This window comes from Chlorocebus sabaeus, chromosome 1 (genome assembly GCF_047675955.1).
Source record: "Chlorocebus sabaeus isolate Y175 chromosome 1, mChlSab1.0.hap1, whole genome shotgun sequence".
Lineage (NCBI taxonomy): Eukaryota > Metazoa > Chordata > Mammalia > Primates > Cercopithecidae > Chlorocebus > Chlorocebus sabaeus.
The window spans coordinates 47304538-47317513 of record NC_132904.1 but is presented as its reverse complement, the minus strand read 5'-3'; the positions used below and the strand labels follow the sequence as shown (position 1 = coordinate 47317513).

The following is a 12976-nucleotide window of genomic DNA, read 5'->3' as shown; positions in this document are numbered from 1 at the left end:
CTTGGGCTCCTATGGGCCTCTCTATGGGAAGGAAGGGGTTAAGGACCCTGACCTTCCCTACCTGAGCTCAGTCCTCAGACCAGAAAGAGGTTTGGCTTGGTCTAAAGACACTGCCCCCCTGGGATCTTTGGGAGAGCCTTGGGTCACACAGTTGTTAATAGTTACCTGCCCCTCAGGCAGGGCCTGTAGGGAGATCCAGATTCCACCCACACCCCCCTAACCCTCCGCGGCTTCATCCCCAGACTCAGAGGCATCCTAAAGCCTGGTGAAGAGGTCGGCTGGATGTCTTTGATGACCTTCTCTGGTCTCAGGGCCTCAGCAAATTCTGCATAGCTTTGTGAATTGTTCTGGAAATGCCCTGTGTAAAATCCAGCCGCTTCCAATGATGGTCCTTTCGGATCCCAGACCACCAGTGAGGCCCCTCACTGGGACAGGCCAGGGTGGACCCGGCTCTGCCTGAAGGATCTGGCTGGCCAGAGCCCAGCTCCCACGCCCTCAATACCTCCTCCCTTCCTCCCCACCGCACCCGGGTCAGCACCAGCTCCTCAGCTACTTCTCAGGCCTAAGAAAGCCCTTAGGCAGGCAGGGCTGAAATGCTTCTAACTCATGTTCTGAGGTCAAAAGGCAGAGAGAGAGACGTCTAGTTTCCCTTCTCCCAACACTCACCTCTCAGATACTGCCCCAGACCCTCTCCACATGCCTCATCAGCCCTGAGCTGGGGGCACTAGGAAGGAGAGGGACTTGCCCACAAAGGGGGCACCTCAGAGAAGCGGCCAAGACTGGAAGGAATTCAAACCCCCGAGACGTCCCCGCCCCTGGAAGGCAGAGGGAGAAAGCTTGGCAGAAGATCGATCTGTTTAGCAGTAGTACCTGAGCCCGGAGTCCCCGTGTTCCCTCCCTCACTTTACTGGGGATCCCTGCTGCCAGTCAAACGACCCTCGGGTGTCCCAGCCCACCCAGAGTCATCAGGTGGGGCCGGAAAAGGGAGGGGCAGTGCCGGGGTGTCCACCCCTTACCCACCGCGCCCAGGACTCCGGAGTCCCAGAAGCCTGGGGCGCCCCGCAGCTCTGACCTTATGCCGGAATTCTCGGGCCACTTTTCGGTCCATGGTTGGGCCAGGTCCAGCTGTGTCGTTGAACGACCGGTTCCTTCGGGTGCCCGGCTGCCAGGAGCTGGAAGGAACCGCGACCGCGACCCGGGCAGCCGCCCTCGGAGCTGGGGACGCGGCCTGAGCGCGGAGGGGCGGGGCCGGGCCGCTGCGGGGCGGGGCCGCTGCGAGGCTGGAGTTGCCGGTGCTCAATCGTCGCCTCCCCCTGAAGCCTGGGAGCAAATGGGCCCCAGTGTGCCTATGGGCCTGTGCTGGCAGTAGCTGGGCTTCAAGCTGGTATTTCTCTTGACGTGGTACCTGATCACATGCGTTTGAGGAAGAAGATCGTGGAGATGTAGGGAGGAGGTTTGGGACTTTTTGTGATGACCGGAATAGAGAGATCCGGAAACTATTCACACGGGTGGGCAGGGGGCGGGGCAATCTAGTCCGTTTTCTCTGGATACTCCGGAGGGCTCATGGCCCTCCTGAACTGTCAGCCCTTGCTACGCCTTCACCTTCAACGTACCTTCCGTCCTAGCTTCCTCCTGCACTTTTCCACCAGGGAGAAATCAATCCTTGCTCTGTGAATTCCTTGGGGGCAGGGCCGGGTTTTACTGTGGGCCGCAGGGGTCTGAACCAGTGGGTGTGGGAATGGCCCTCTCAAGTGATTTCCCCTCCCACCTTCCCTAACACCTCCACCCCCAACAAAACAAGACGAAACAAAACCCAAACCCAACACACTCCCATATCCATCGAAGCCTGGCGGAGCCTGGCAGTGACATTTTGATCTATGGCTGACCTTCACCCAGGGCCCAGACCCTCTGGTTCATTTAATTCAATTTGGTCAACATTTGCTTAACTCCTAGGTCTGGTGCTGGGTGCAAAGACAATGATGAACCAGGCCTGGAAAGGAATGAAAGGAAAGAGGGGCTAGGAGAGGGGTGATAAAAACGTGTAAATCAGGGGCTGTTAAGTATGGGGCTTGTGCCTGAACTTAACCCAGGGAGGCACCTGCGCCCTTTGCACCCTGTCAAGCGCAGGGGCAGGGAGATGGACAGCAGCTTACATCAGGTAACCACTTACAATTGTAACTTTGGGGCACCTAAACACCCCTCTGCATCCTTTTCCCCAATAGCTGAAGTTTTGCAAGCACACTATTTTTGTTTGGGCTAAATTATTGCCTAGTTTAAGATGTAAATCCCTCTTGAAGAAGAGCCTTAAAATATGATCTGTTTTCTCACCTTAGTATTAACTATTAAGTCAGTGATAAAAGGGAAAGACTTGTGGGACTTTTGAATGGTCCAGAAAAGGCCACACAAAATGCTTTGCCCTCTGACTTACTTCATTGATTCTCTACATTGAAAAATAATGTCATATGGCTGTTTATTTTGTATTTAGAATCCTGGCAGAGGTGAGTGAATGTCCTTACCCAGGAGAATGCTGTTCACCTGCCACCCCAATCCTTATTTTACATTGGTCAACACCCCCACAGACTCCCTCCACCTTAAAATGCCCCCCGCTTTGTTTTGAGAATAGCATTGAGACCTGGTTCTCCTTTCCATGAATTTTTTTTTTCAAGCTTCCTTGGAGACAATCAGCTTTTGCCTATTCCTTAACCAGTGTTCCTTAAGGCTGCATCCTTAGCTCTTTCCTCTTCATCTTCCTATCTGTGCCCCTAGCTTCCTCCTGTGTGAAGATAGCTATGTGTACTTTCTTTACCACTGTATGCCTAGAACAATGCATGACATGGAATCAATGCCAAACAAATTTGTTGAGTGAATGAATGAATGAATGAATGCATCTCAAATCTATGCCCTTGCCTAGGAGTCTACTGGGGCCAATACCACCACCACCACCACCACCAACATCATCATCCTATGTAAGACCTGGCATTTAGTTGGTGTTCCCTAAGTGCTGATGAAGTGAACGATGTACAGGTTCTCCAGGTGCTCAGTCCCATGTTTTCACCATTTTAAAATTCCTCCTGGGCAGACAGTGGACCTTGTTCACACATATAAAGTTGTTTTGTCAAAGTTTGGCCTTGATGGTGGCAACAACATAGGAGTATGAAACACATTTATTATTCAGTCGTCATTTCCTGAGCTAGGGCAGGAGATGGTGCTGGGCATTCAGAGGACTAAGGCACGATTCATTCCTTAGAGGTGCTCAAAACTGGTCATAGGATAGGGATGTGGAGACCCAGGTGGAAGATGAGGTGGGGCGTGGTGGGACATAGGCTAGGACTCCACAGGCTCTGCTATTGACCACTGACCCCTGAGTGGCATGTCCCAGGGCCACAGCATGGCCCTCTGTAAAAGGAGAGGATAAGGTCAGACTCATATCCGCATCTTGGGTCTCTGGTATTGGGCTTCCAGGACCCAGGTAAGGGGAGCTGGAGTTTGCACAGGCTACCTCTTTGCTCCCCTAGAGAATTTAGGGCTGAATAATCTGAATCCAACCTCCCCTGGGGAGGCGTAGCCACAGGCCAAGAAGAGCAGAGGCTGGGTTATGGACAGGAGCCTAAATTATGGTAATAAGCTGGGCACGCCTGTCACTCTATAGTTCGGGGAGGAGCTGAGAGCCTGGGAGGAGGGGCTGAGGGAGCTCTGGGGCATGAGAGCAAGAGGGACCTCAGCTGCAGAGTGGAGGTGTGACCCTGCCTTGGCCCGGGGAGGCACCTCGGGACGCTGGCCCTGCGCTCAAGTCCCCCGATCCCCTCGCGTCCCTATGGGAGTCCTGGCGTCTGTGCTCTGCTGGCTGCTTTGTGTCTGGCTGCCCTGGGGTGAGCCAGCAGCCGAGTCCCTGCGGGTGCAGCGTCTCGGTGAGAGGGTTGTGGACTCAGGGAGGTTGGGGGCTCGAGGAATCAGAAACGTTAAAGGAATGAGGAATGGGCCGGGGCAGGTTGGAGAGAGGGAGGAAAGAGAGGTTTGAGGGACAGCAGAGGGACCCCCAGGAGGAGCGGTCAGGGTAGGAGGGACCCCGAAGCCAACAGAGGCAGGCCTATGACCTTGAGGGGAGAGTCCCAAGCGAGGCTGGTTGGAAGAGACTTGAGATGGGGAACTAGAGAGTGCTAGGGGCCACAGAGTGAGAGGAAAGGGGGAGATCCTGGCTGGAGAAGGGTCATCAGGAAGGGAGAGGAAGGATTTGAGAAGGCTGAAGGGAGGGAGAGTGGGGGAATGCCCAGTAGTGTGGGAGAGGATTTCTAGCAGTGCGGCCAGATGATGGGAGGCCCCAACAAAGAGAAGCACAATTTGAGTGGAGAATAATCCCCCTCCCCAGCCGCAGCACCCGCTCCGTGGGGCAGTGCAGAGCCGCAGCCAGAGCCAGCCGGGGAACCCAGGTGAGTAGGTTGAGCTGTGGCGGCCCCACCCACAGCTCCCATCTGTATTTCTGGCATCAGCTACCCCAGGGCTTTAGCACTTAAGGTGGGATAGGCCTGGGGACTGCAGGGAGGCATAATCCATCCTAGCTCGTGATCCATGCCAGACTTGTTTTCCCTCCAGCAGCAGCCACCAGGAGGTGACCCTTGCCATGGGAGACACCGTTACAGTGATGGGAGGCCAGGTAAGGGGGGTCTGGGGAGGGGGCTTCATTGGGCAGGAGCTCACGTTTGTCTGGATTTGAGGCTGGCAGGGAGCTCTGTAGATTACAGGAAGGGTCTCTGGAGTTGTTCAGAAGGGAACAAACAGGTTCCTGGTATGTGTCGGAGGTGTGCAAGTTCATAAATCCCTTCTATTCTTTTTAATCTCTTGGGGGTCTGTAGCCCACTCTTTTTTTTTTTTTTTGGGAGGAGAGGTGGGCACCAGGGCTCTTTCAGGAGAGAGCTGAGCTCTCCCTTCTGACAGGTAAAAGTAGAAAGATGAACGTTTAGAAGTATAGAGTTCTCTTTTCCCTGACTGACCTGTGAAGGCCCTCAACCGTGTCAGAGGCCCCTCTCCATACCCTGAGCAGAGCCTCAGGAATGCAGGCAAGACGAAAACTAGGCCACCTGGTGGAAGGTGCAAGGAAGGTTTGGTTGAGAAGCAGAGCCCTGAACTCTTACCCTTTGAGCCTTTTATTTCCTTTTTTTTTCTTGAGTCGGGGTCTTGCTTTGTGACACAGGCTGGAGTGCAGTGGCATAATCATAGCTCGCTGCAGCTTCAACTTCCTGGGTTCAAGTGGTCCTCTTGCCTCAGTTACCTGAGTAGCCAGGACTATAGGTGTGTGCCACCAGGCCTGGTTGACTTTCAGTATTTTGGGTAGAGACAGAGTCTCACTATGTTGCCCAGGCTGGTCTTGAACTCCTGGCCTCAAGTGATCCTTCTGTGTCAGCCTCCCAAAGTGCTGGGATTAGGCATGAGCCACTGAGCCCGGCCTCTGTCCTTTGAGTCTTGACCATTCCATTGCCCATCTTCCCAGGGTCCTCTGTGTTTGTGGAAGAGGCGGCAGTTTTGTTTTCTCCCTTTGGCAAACTTCTTTGGTCTCTGGATCAGGTGACTCAGGTCTACTTTCTAATCCTGGCCCACATTTGTCTCCCTCTTTCTATAACTACAGATGGACTATAAATTCCACCCACCCGCAGTTAGGTCTCCCAAAGCAACTGAGCCTCCGCTCAAGTGCCCCAGCCCCATTGGTCAGCTCTGGGGAGCCCCTTGAGCCAGCACGTTGGGGAGAATCATTTATAACAGCAATGAGTCCCAACTCCTGCCCTTTGGAAATAGACATGAAGGCCCCAAGATGGAGTGAGGGGGGATGGTTTTGGGCGTGCTTCTTCTCTGATGTGGATTTCCTGGGTCTTTTACTTCTTCTTTGCCCACTCTTCAGGCCCTAACATTTAGAATCACAGTCAAATACCATTTGAGTTGGAAGGTAATGGAGTCATTTTTTTGTAGGTAGGGAAACTGAGGTGGGTGGATGACTTGTGGGGGCCCCACAATGAGCTGGTGGAGCAGTCTCCTGGCAGAGCCAGGCCGCACACACAGGACTTCAGGAATCCCTGTGTTTTAGTGGGGGAGATGACCCTTCTCCAACACTTCAGTTCCTGGCAGGCATCCTCCCGTGCTGGTTTCCAGGGTAGGCATCCCCCCTTTTCCTTGGGGAAGGGTCATAAGTGAGTGGACGAGGCAACCTGGGGAGGTTTCTCACACTGCTCCTTAGAGCAACAAGGAATTAAAATGGCCTCCCTCTAAGGTGACAGGAGTTGGGGGGGTGGGGGACTGAGGCCCATGTACCAGGGATACTTCAAGGGCTCCTGTTTGGAATACCCTCTTCAAGAAGTGGGGGTGGGCCGCAGACCACTAGGCAGCCAATCTTCACTTCAGTGCTGTCCTGCTTCTACAGAGCTCAACCATTTTCTGGAGAATTCTTGTAGACAGGGGTCCATGAACTTGGATGGGGGAAAATCAAAACACATTGTTACTTACAGAAACCTCAATCCAACTGAAATTCAGCATCCCTTTCAGTTATTATTATAGTCTACAAACCACAAGAGTATTTGCAGTGTTTTTGACTGTCACCAATAGACATCATAGATATTTTCCAACCACTTCTAGTTGTTGCTGTCTCAAGATATCATTTATGTTCATCATTACTTCAAAATTTTGGCAGGGATAAGGCCCACTGCTAGATCTTTTACTTAATGAGTTATTAAAGAAGCACAAATATTACTAAATTACACATAATATTTTTATGAAAAATATTTTCATAAAATGATATGCGATATAAGTGATTTCCTTTGTAACCTTATCCTTTGTGTTTTTAAAAGCATTATCCTGACAAGGTGTCCACATAGGTTCACTGGATTATCAAAGGGGTTCATAGCATGAAAATGATTAAGAGTACCTGATTGATTAACCCCTGAAGGCTAATCATTTGGACAGGATTTATGGAATCCTTTAGAAAATGGCTTTGACTCTTTGCATCGGGGTTGTCTCATCCTCATAACTCATTTATCTGAGAGGCCACATCTGAAGTGGGAGTGCAGACTGAAGACACGAAGACTGAGTTTAATTACAGCTCTCTGGTGGCTACAGGATGTGGGTTGTTTCCTGTGACCCTGCCCTCTCCTATTTCCTGTCGTCTCTGAGGGCCCCGTAAGATAGGTTAGTACCCGGGTGGGAAGCCTGACTCCTGGGGCTGGGCCTGGGTCGGCTGGGTAAGGATTGCTAGGGAGAATCCAGGAACCAGTGACCAATGTAGGTGAAGACACCGAAATCTGGCTAAGATGTCAGAAAGACCTTGAAGATGAAGGGTGTGAGCGTCAGGGACGAGGTGGCCAGGCTGTGCCTGCCAGGGCAGGGTCAAGAGCTGAGGTTAGCTCTAGGCAACAAGGGTCTGAATATTTCCTACATTCAAGTCCTTTGCCGGATGACAACGAGGGAGGATGACATGTGAGGTAAGTACCTACAGTGAGATTTGTGGCTTGTTGGCCCTGTGAACAAGCACATGAGCTCCACGAGGGCAAGGACTCTGCCCTGTTCACTGCACCTAACACGATGCTTGGCACATGGTTCTGGGGATGTCGTACAAATAAGGCTGAGCCTCTGAGGGAGGAGGAGCCAACTGTGCCCAGGATGTCTGTACCAGGTGACATCAGACACCTTGGACTGGAGTTCCCAAGGGCTAGTGTCTAAGTCATCTAGCCATGTGGTGACTGAACACCCATGTTGTTAGACAGTCCTGATTTCAGGCGGTTTATGTCTGGAGGACCATGCTCTGGGAGTTCTGTCTGGAAAATAGGGCTTCTTAGCCACACTTGGCCTGTCGCCTCCTTAGACCTGAGGTGTCAGGGCAGGAGTCCTGACTGGGAGCTGAGTTGTGGGGACAGGGGGTGTTGGTCTGTGGGAACTGAGTTGTGAGGACAGCGGGTGTTGGTCTGTGGGAACTGAGTTGTGAGGACAGGGAACTGAGTTGTGAGGACAGCGGGTGTTGGTCTGTGGGAACTGAGTTGTGAGGACAGGGGGTGTTGGTCTGTGGGAGCTGAGTTGTGAGGACAGCGGGTGTTGGTCTGTGGGAACTGAGTTGTGAGGACAGCGGGTGTTGGTCTGTGGGAGTTGAGTTGTGAGGACAGGGGGTGTTGGTCTGTGGGAGCTGAGTTGTGAGGACAGGGGGTATTGGTCTGTAGGAACTGAGTTATGAGGACAGGGGATGTTGGTCTGTGGGAGCTGAGTTGTGAGGACAGGGGGTGTTGGTCTGTGGGAGCTGAGTTGTGAGGACAGCGGGTGTTGGTCTGTGGGAGCTGAGTTGTGAGGACAGCGGGTGTTGGTCTGTGGGAACTGAGTTGTGAGGACAGCGGGTGTTGGTCTGTGGGAACTGAGTTGTGAGGACAGGGGGTGTTGGTCTGTGGGAGCTGAGTTGTGAGGACAGGGGGTGTTGGTCTGTGGGAGCTGAGTTGTGAGGACAGGGGGTGTTGGTCTGTGGGAACTGAGTTGTGAGGACAACGGGTGTTGGTCTGTGGGAACTGAGTTGTGAGGACAGCGGGTGTTGGTCTGTGGGAACTGAGTTGTGAGGACAACGGGTGTTGGTCTGTGGGAGCTGAGTTGTGAGGACAGGGTATGTTGGTCTGTGGGAGCTGAGTTGTGAGGACAGGGTATGTTGGTCTGTGGGAGCTGAGTTGTGAGGACAGGGGGTGTTGGTCTGTGGGAGCTGAGGTATGGGGACGGGGGTGTTGGTCTGTGGGAGCTGAGTTGTGAGGACAGGGGGTGTTGGTCTGTGGGAACTGAGGTGTGGGGACAGCGGGTGTTGGTCTGTGGGAGCTGAGTTGTGAGGACAGGGGGTGTTGGTCTGTGGGAGCTGAGGTATGGGGACAGGGGGTGTTGGTCTGTGGGAGCTGAGTTGTGAGGACAGGGGGTGTTGGTCTGTGGGAGCTGAGGTATGGGGACAGGGGGTGTTGGTCTGTGGGAGCTGAGTTGTGAGGACAGGAGATGTTGGTCTGTGGGAGCTGAGTTGTGAGGACAGGGGATGTTGGTCTGTGGGAGCTGAGGTATGGGGACAGGGGGTGTTGGTCTGTGGGAGCTGAGTTGTGAGGACAGGGGGTGTTGGTCTGTGGGAGCTGAGTTGTGAGGACAGCGGGTGTTGGTCTGTGGGAGCTGAGTTGTGAGGACAGCAGGTGTTGGTCTGTGGGAGCTGAGTTGTGAGGACAGGGGATGTTGGTCTGTGGGAGCTGAGGTATGGGGACAGGGGGTGTTGGTCTGTGGGAGCTGAGTTGTGAGGACAGGGGGTGTTGGTCTGTGGGAACTGAGGTGTGGGGACAGCGGGTGTTGGTCTGTGGGAGCTGAGTTGTGAGGACAGGGGGTGTTGGTCTGTGGGAGCTGAGTTGTGAGGGCAGGGGGTGTTGGTCTGTGGGAACTGAGGTGTGGGGACAGCAGATGTTGGTCTGTGGGAGCTGAGTTGTGAGGACAGGGGGTGTTGGTCTGTGGGAACTGAGGTGTGGGGACAGCGGGTGTTGGTCTGTGGGAGCTGAGTTGTGAGGACAGGGGGTGTTGGTCTGTGGGAGCTGAGTTGTGAGGATAGGGGGTATTGGTCTCTAGGAACTGAGTTATGAGGACAGGGGGTGTTGGTCTGTGGGAACTGAGTTGTGAGGACAGCGGGTGTTGGTCTGTGGGAACTGAGTTGTGAGGACAGGGGGTGTTGGTCTGTGGGAGCTGAGTTGTGAGGACAGGGGGTGTTGGTCTGTGGGAGCTGAGTTGTGAGGACAGGGGGTGTTGGTCTGTGGGAACTGAGTTGTGAGGACAACGGGTGTTGGTCTGTGGGAGCTGAGTTGTGAGGACAGCGGGTGTTGGTCTGTGGGAACTGAGTTGTGAGGACAACGGGTGTTGGTCTGTGGGAGCTGAGTTGTGAGGACAGGGTATGTTGGTCTGTGGGAGCTGAGTTGTGAGGACAGGGTATGTTGGTCTGTGGGAGCTGAGTTGTGAGGACAGGGGGTGTTGGTCTGTGGGAGCTGAGGTATGGGGACAGGGGGTGTTGGTCTGTGGGAGCTGAGTTGTGAGGACAGGGGGTGTTGGTCTGTGGGAACTGAGGTGTGGGGACAGCGGGTGTTGGTCTGTGGGAGCTGAGTTGTGAGGACAGGGGGTGTTGGTCTGTGGGAGCTGAGGTATGGGGACAGGGGGTGTTGGTCTGTGGGAGCTGAGTTGTGAGGACAGGGGGTGTTGGTCTGTGGGAGCTGAGGTATGGGGACAGGGGGTGTTGGTCTGTGGGAGCTGAGTTGTGAGGACAGGGGATGTTGGTCTGTGGGAGCTGAGTTGTGAGGACAGGGGATGTTGGTCTGTGGGAGCTGAGGTATGGGGACAGGGGGTGTTGGTCTGTGGGAGCTGAGTTGTGAGGACAGGGGGTGTTGGTCTGTGGGAGCTGAGTTGTGAGGACAGCGGGTGTTGGTCTGTGGGAGCTGAGTTGTGAGGACAGCAGGTGTTGGTCTGTGGGAGCTGAGTTGTGAGGACAGGGGATGTTGGTCTGTGGGAGCTGAGGTATGGGGACAGGGGGTGTTGGTCTGTGGGAGCTGAGTTGTGAGGACAGGGGGTGTTGGTCTGTGGGAACTGAGGTGTGGGGACAGCGGGTGTTGGTCTGTGGGAGCTGAGTTGTGAGGACAGGGGGTGTTGGTCTGTGGGAGCTGAGTTGTGAGGGCAGGGGGTGTTGGTCTGTGGGAACTGAGGTGTGGGGACAGCAGATGTTGGTCTGTGGGAGCTGAGTTGTGAGGACAGGGGGTGTTGTTCTGTGGGAACTGAGGTGTGGGGACAGCGGGTGTTGGTCTGTGGGAGCTGAGTTGTGAGGACAGGGGGTGTTGGTCTGTGGGAGCTGAGTTGTGAGGATAGGGGGTATTGGTCTCTAGGAACTGAGTTATGAGGACAGGGGGTGTTGGTCTGTGGGAACTGAGTTGTGAGGACAGTGGGTGTTGGTCTGTGGGAACTGAGTTGTGAGGACAGGGGGTTTTCGTCTATGGGAGCTGAGTTGTGAGGACAGGGGGTGTTGGTCTGTGGGAACTGAGTTGTGAGGACAGTGGGTGTTGGTCTGTGGGAGCTGAGTTGTGAGGACAGGGGGTGTTGGTCTGTGGGAACTGAGTTGTGAGGACAGCGGGTGTTGGTCTGTGGGAGCTGAGTTGTGAGGACAGCGGGTGTTGGTCTGCGGGAACTGAGGTATGGGGACAGCGGGTTTTGGTCTGTGGGAACTGAGTTGTGAGGACAGCGGGTGTTGGTCTGTGGGAACTGAGTTGTGAGGACAGCGGGTGTTGGTCTGTGGGAACTGAGTTGTGAGGACAGCGGGTGTTGGTCTGTGGGAACTGAGTTGTGAGGACAGCGGGTGTTGGTCTGTGGGAGCTGAGTTGTGAGGACAGCGGGTGTTGGTCTGTGGGAACTGAGGTATGGGGACAGCGGGTTTTGGTCTGTGGGAGCTGAGTTGTGAGGACAGCGGGTGTTGGTCTGTGGGAGCTGAGTTGTGAGGACAGGGGGTGTTGGTCTGTGGGAGCTGAGTTGTGAGGACAGCGGGTGTTGGTCTGTGGGAACTGAGGTGTGGGGACAGGGGGTGTTGGTCTGTAGGCTGCTGGTTTTGCTGCTCTTGGAAGAGCCCCAAAGGAAGTTTGGGGTGGGGGTGGCTGTGAGGGTGAGATGTTCACCTGACCTGGGGTGAGGGTCTGCCTTTTTTCCTTAGCTCTGCCTCATGCTCCTTATCCAGACAAGGGGATGGTGTGTGAGGCTGTGGAGGACACGAGGGTTTACTGGGAGAAAGGGAAGAAGAGGAGGCTGGCAGGTATTTGGGCACGGAGGGGAGGGGATGTATTCTAGCTACGGGCCTCATGGTCTGCCACAGAGATGCCACTTGGGAAGGTAAGAGCTGAGCCTTTGTTCCTCTGAGCCCAGGGCAGGCCTAAACCTTCTCCTCTGCCCCTCGAGGGGCCAGGCGAGGAGTGGCTGGGGCACTGAGTGGCAGGGGCACTTCCCTCTACAAGATGAACAAGGAGGGCTGTGGTCACCAGGAACCCTGCCCAGGAACCCAACCTGAGGTCAGCCCTCGATGTGTTCTCTTCCTCCTGTCTTCACAAGCAGGCTGAAGCCCCAGACTCTGTGGCCATGTCTTTGTGGGAAAGGCGGCTCCATCGGGCCAAGTGTGCACCATCCTGTAAGTGGCACCTTCATTGTGGCCCATGGGTTGTGCATGGGAGAGCCCTGGCAGAGGCCTGAAAGGGCAGAGGGCAGTGGGGCTTCCCTCAGGCCTCCATGACCCCTTTTTCCTGCTTGGCGTCTCCTTCCACCCACCCCGGCCCAGGCCACCATGCCATTCTGCATTCTCCTTCCTGCCTGAGGAGAGCTTCCTCTCTAGAGTCCGGTTCCTATGACCATGGCCCAGGACTCCCCTCTCACAGGCTGACTCCAGTGAGACTGTGCTTCATTATTTAGTGGTCATTTCCCCCTCCATCTCACCCTGGTTCTGTGGCTTCTTTCTACTTCCTGTGGCATTGCCCTTCATCTTGTGTTTTCTGTAGACCCCACTCCCTGTCATGTGTCCATGGCCCACCTCACCTGTCCTAGGTCTGTGGCCTCTCCTCCCACCTGTCCTGTGTCTGTTCCTACCTCCTTCACCTGTCCTGTGTCCCTCACCTGTCCTGTGTCTCCCACCTGTCCTGTGTCCCTCACCTGTCCTGTGTCCCCCACCTGTCCTGTGTCCCCCACCTGTCCTGTGTCTCCCACCTGTCCTGTGTCCCCCACCTGTCCTGTGTCCCTCACCTGTCCTGTGTCCCTCACCTGTCCTGTGTCTCCCACCTGTCCTGTGTCCCCCACCTGTCCTCTCACATCATGGCTCCTTCCCTCGCCGCCGTCTGCTCTGCTTTTGTCTTCTCTTCATCTATGGTTGTTCTTGCTACAGGCCTCTCCTCTGTCGCCTGGTTATCCCCGTGGCCTCTTCCCTGAGTGTGTGGAGTGAGGA

At 54.7% G+C, this 12976-nt stretch overlaps 2 protein-coding genes across 4 annotated transcripts in view; one reads left to right on the top strand and one right to left on the bottom strand.

Annotated features, from left to right (window-relative positions):
- Positions 1–1847, bottom strand: part of USH1C (USH1 protein network component harmonin) — a 50643-nt gene extending 48796 nt beyond the window's left edge. Inside the window, exon 1 of one of the 3 annotated variants that reach the window (XM_008005356.3) lies at positions 1073–1847. In XM_008005356.3, the coding sequence (XP_008003547.3) occupies positions 1073–1108 (36 nt within the window). In that variant the 5' untranslated portion in view covers positions 1109–1847. The remainder of the gene's footprint in view (positions 1–1072) is intronic. The other 2 variants (XM_037999619.2, XM_008005347.3) reach the window with 2 other exon arrangements.
- Positions 1848–3675: 1828 nt separating this feature from the next.
- OTOG (otogelin) overlaps positions 3676–12976 on the top strand; it is a 109603-nt gene continuing 100302 nt past the window's right edge. Inside the window, exons 1-3 of the mRNA XM_037999621.2 lie at positions 3676–3988; positions 4574–4651; positions 12097–12172. Of these exons, the coding sequence (XP_037855549.2) occupies positions 3701–3988; positions 4574–4651; positions 12097–12172 (442 nt within the window). The 5' untranslated portion in view covers positions 3676–3700. The remainder of the gene's footprint in view (positions 3989–4573; positions 4652–12096; positions 12173–12976) is intronic.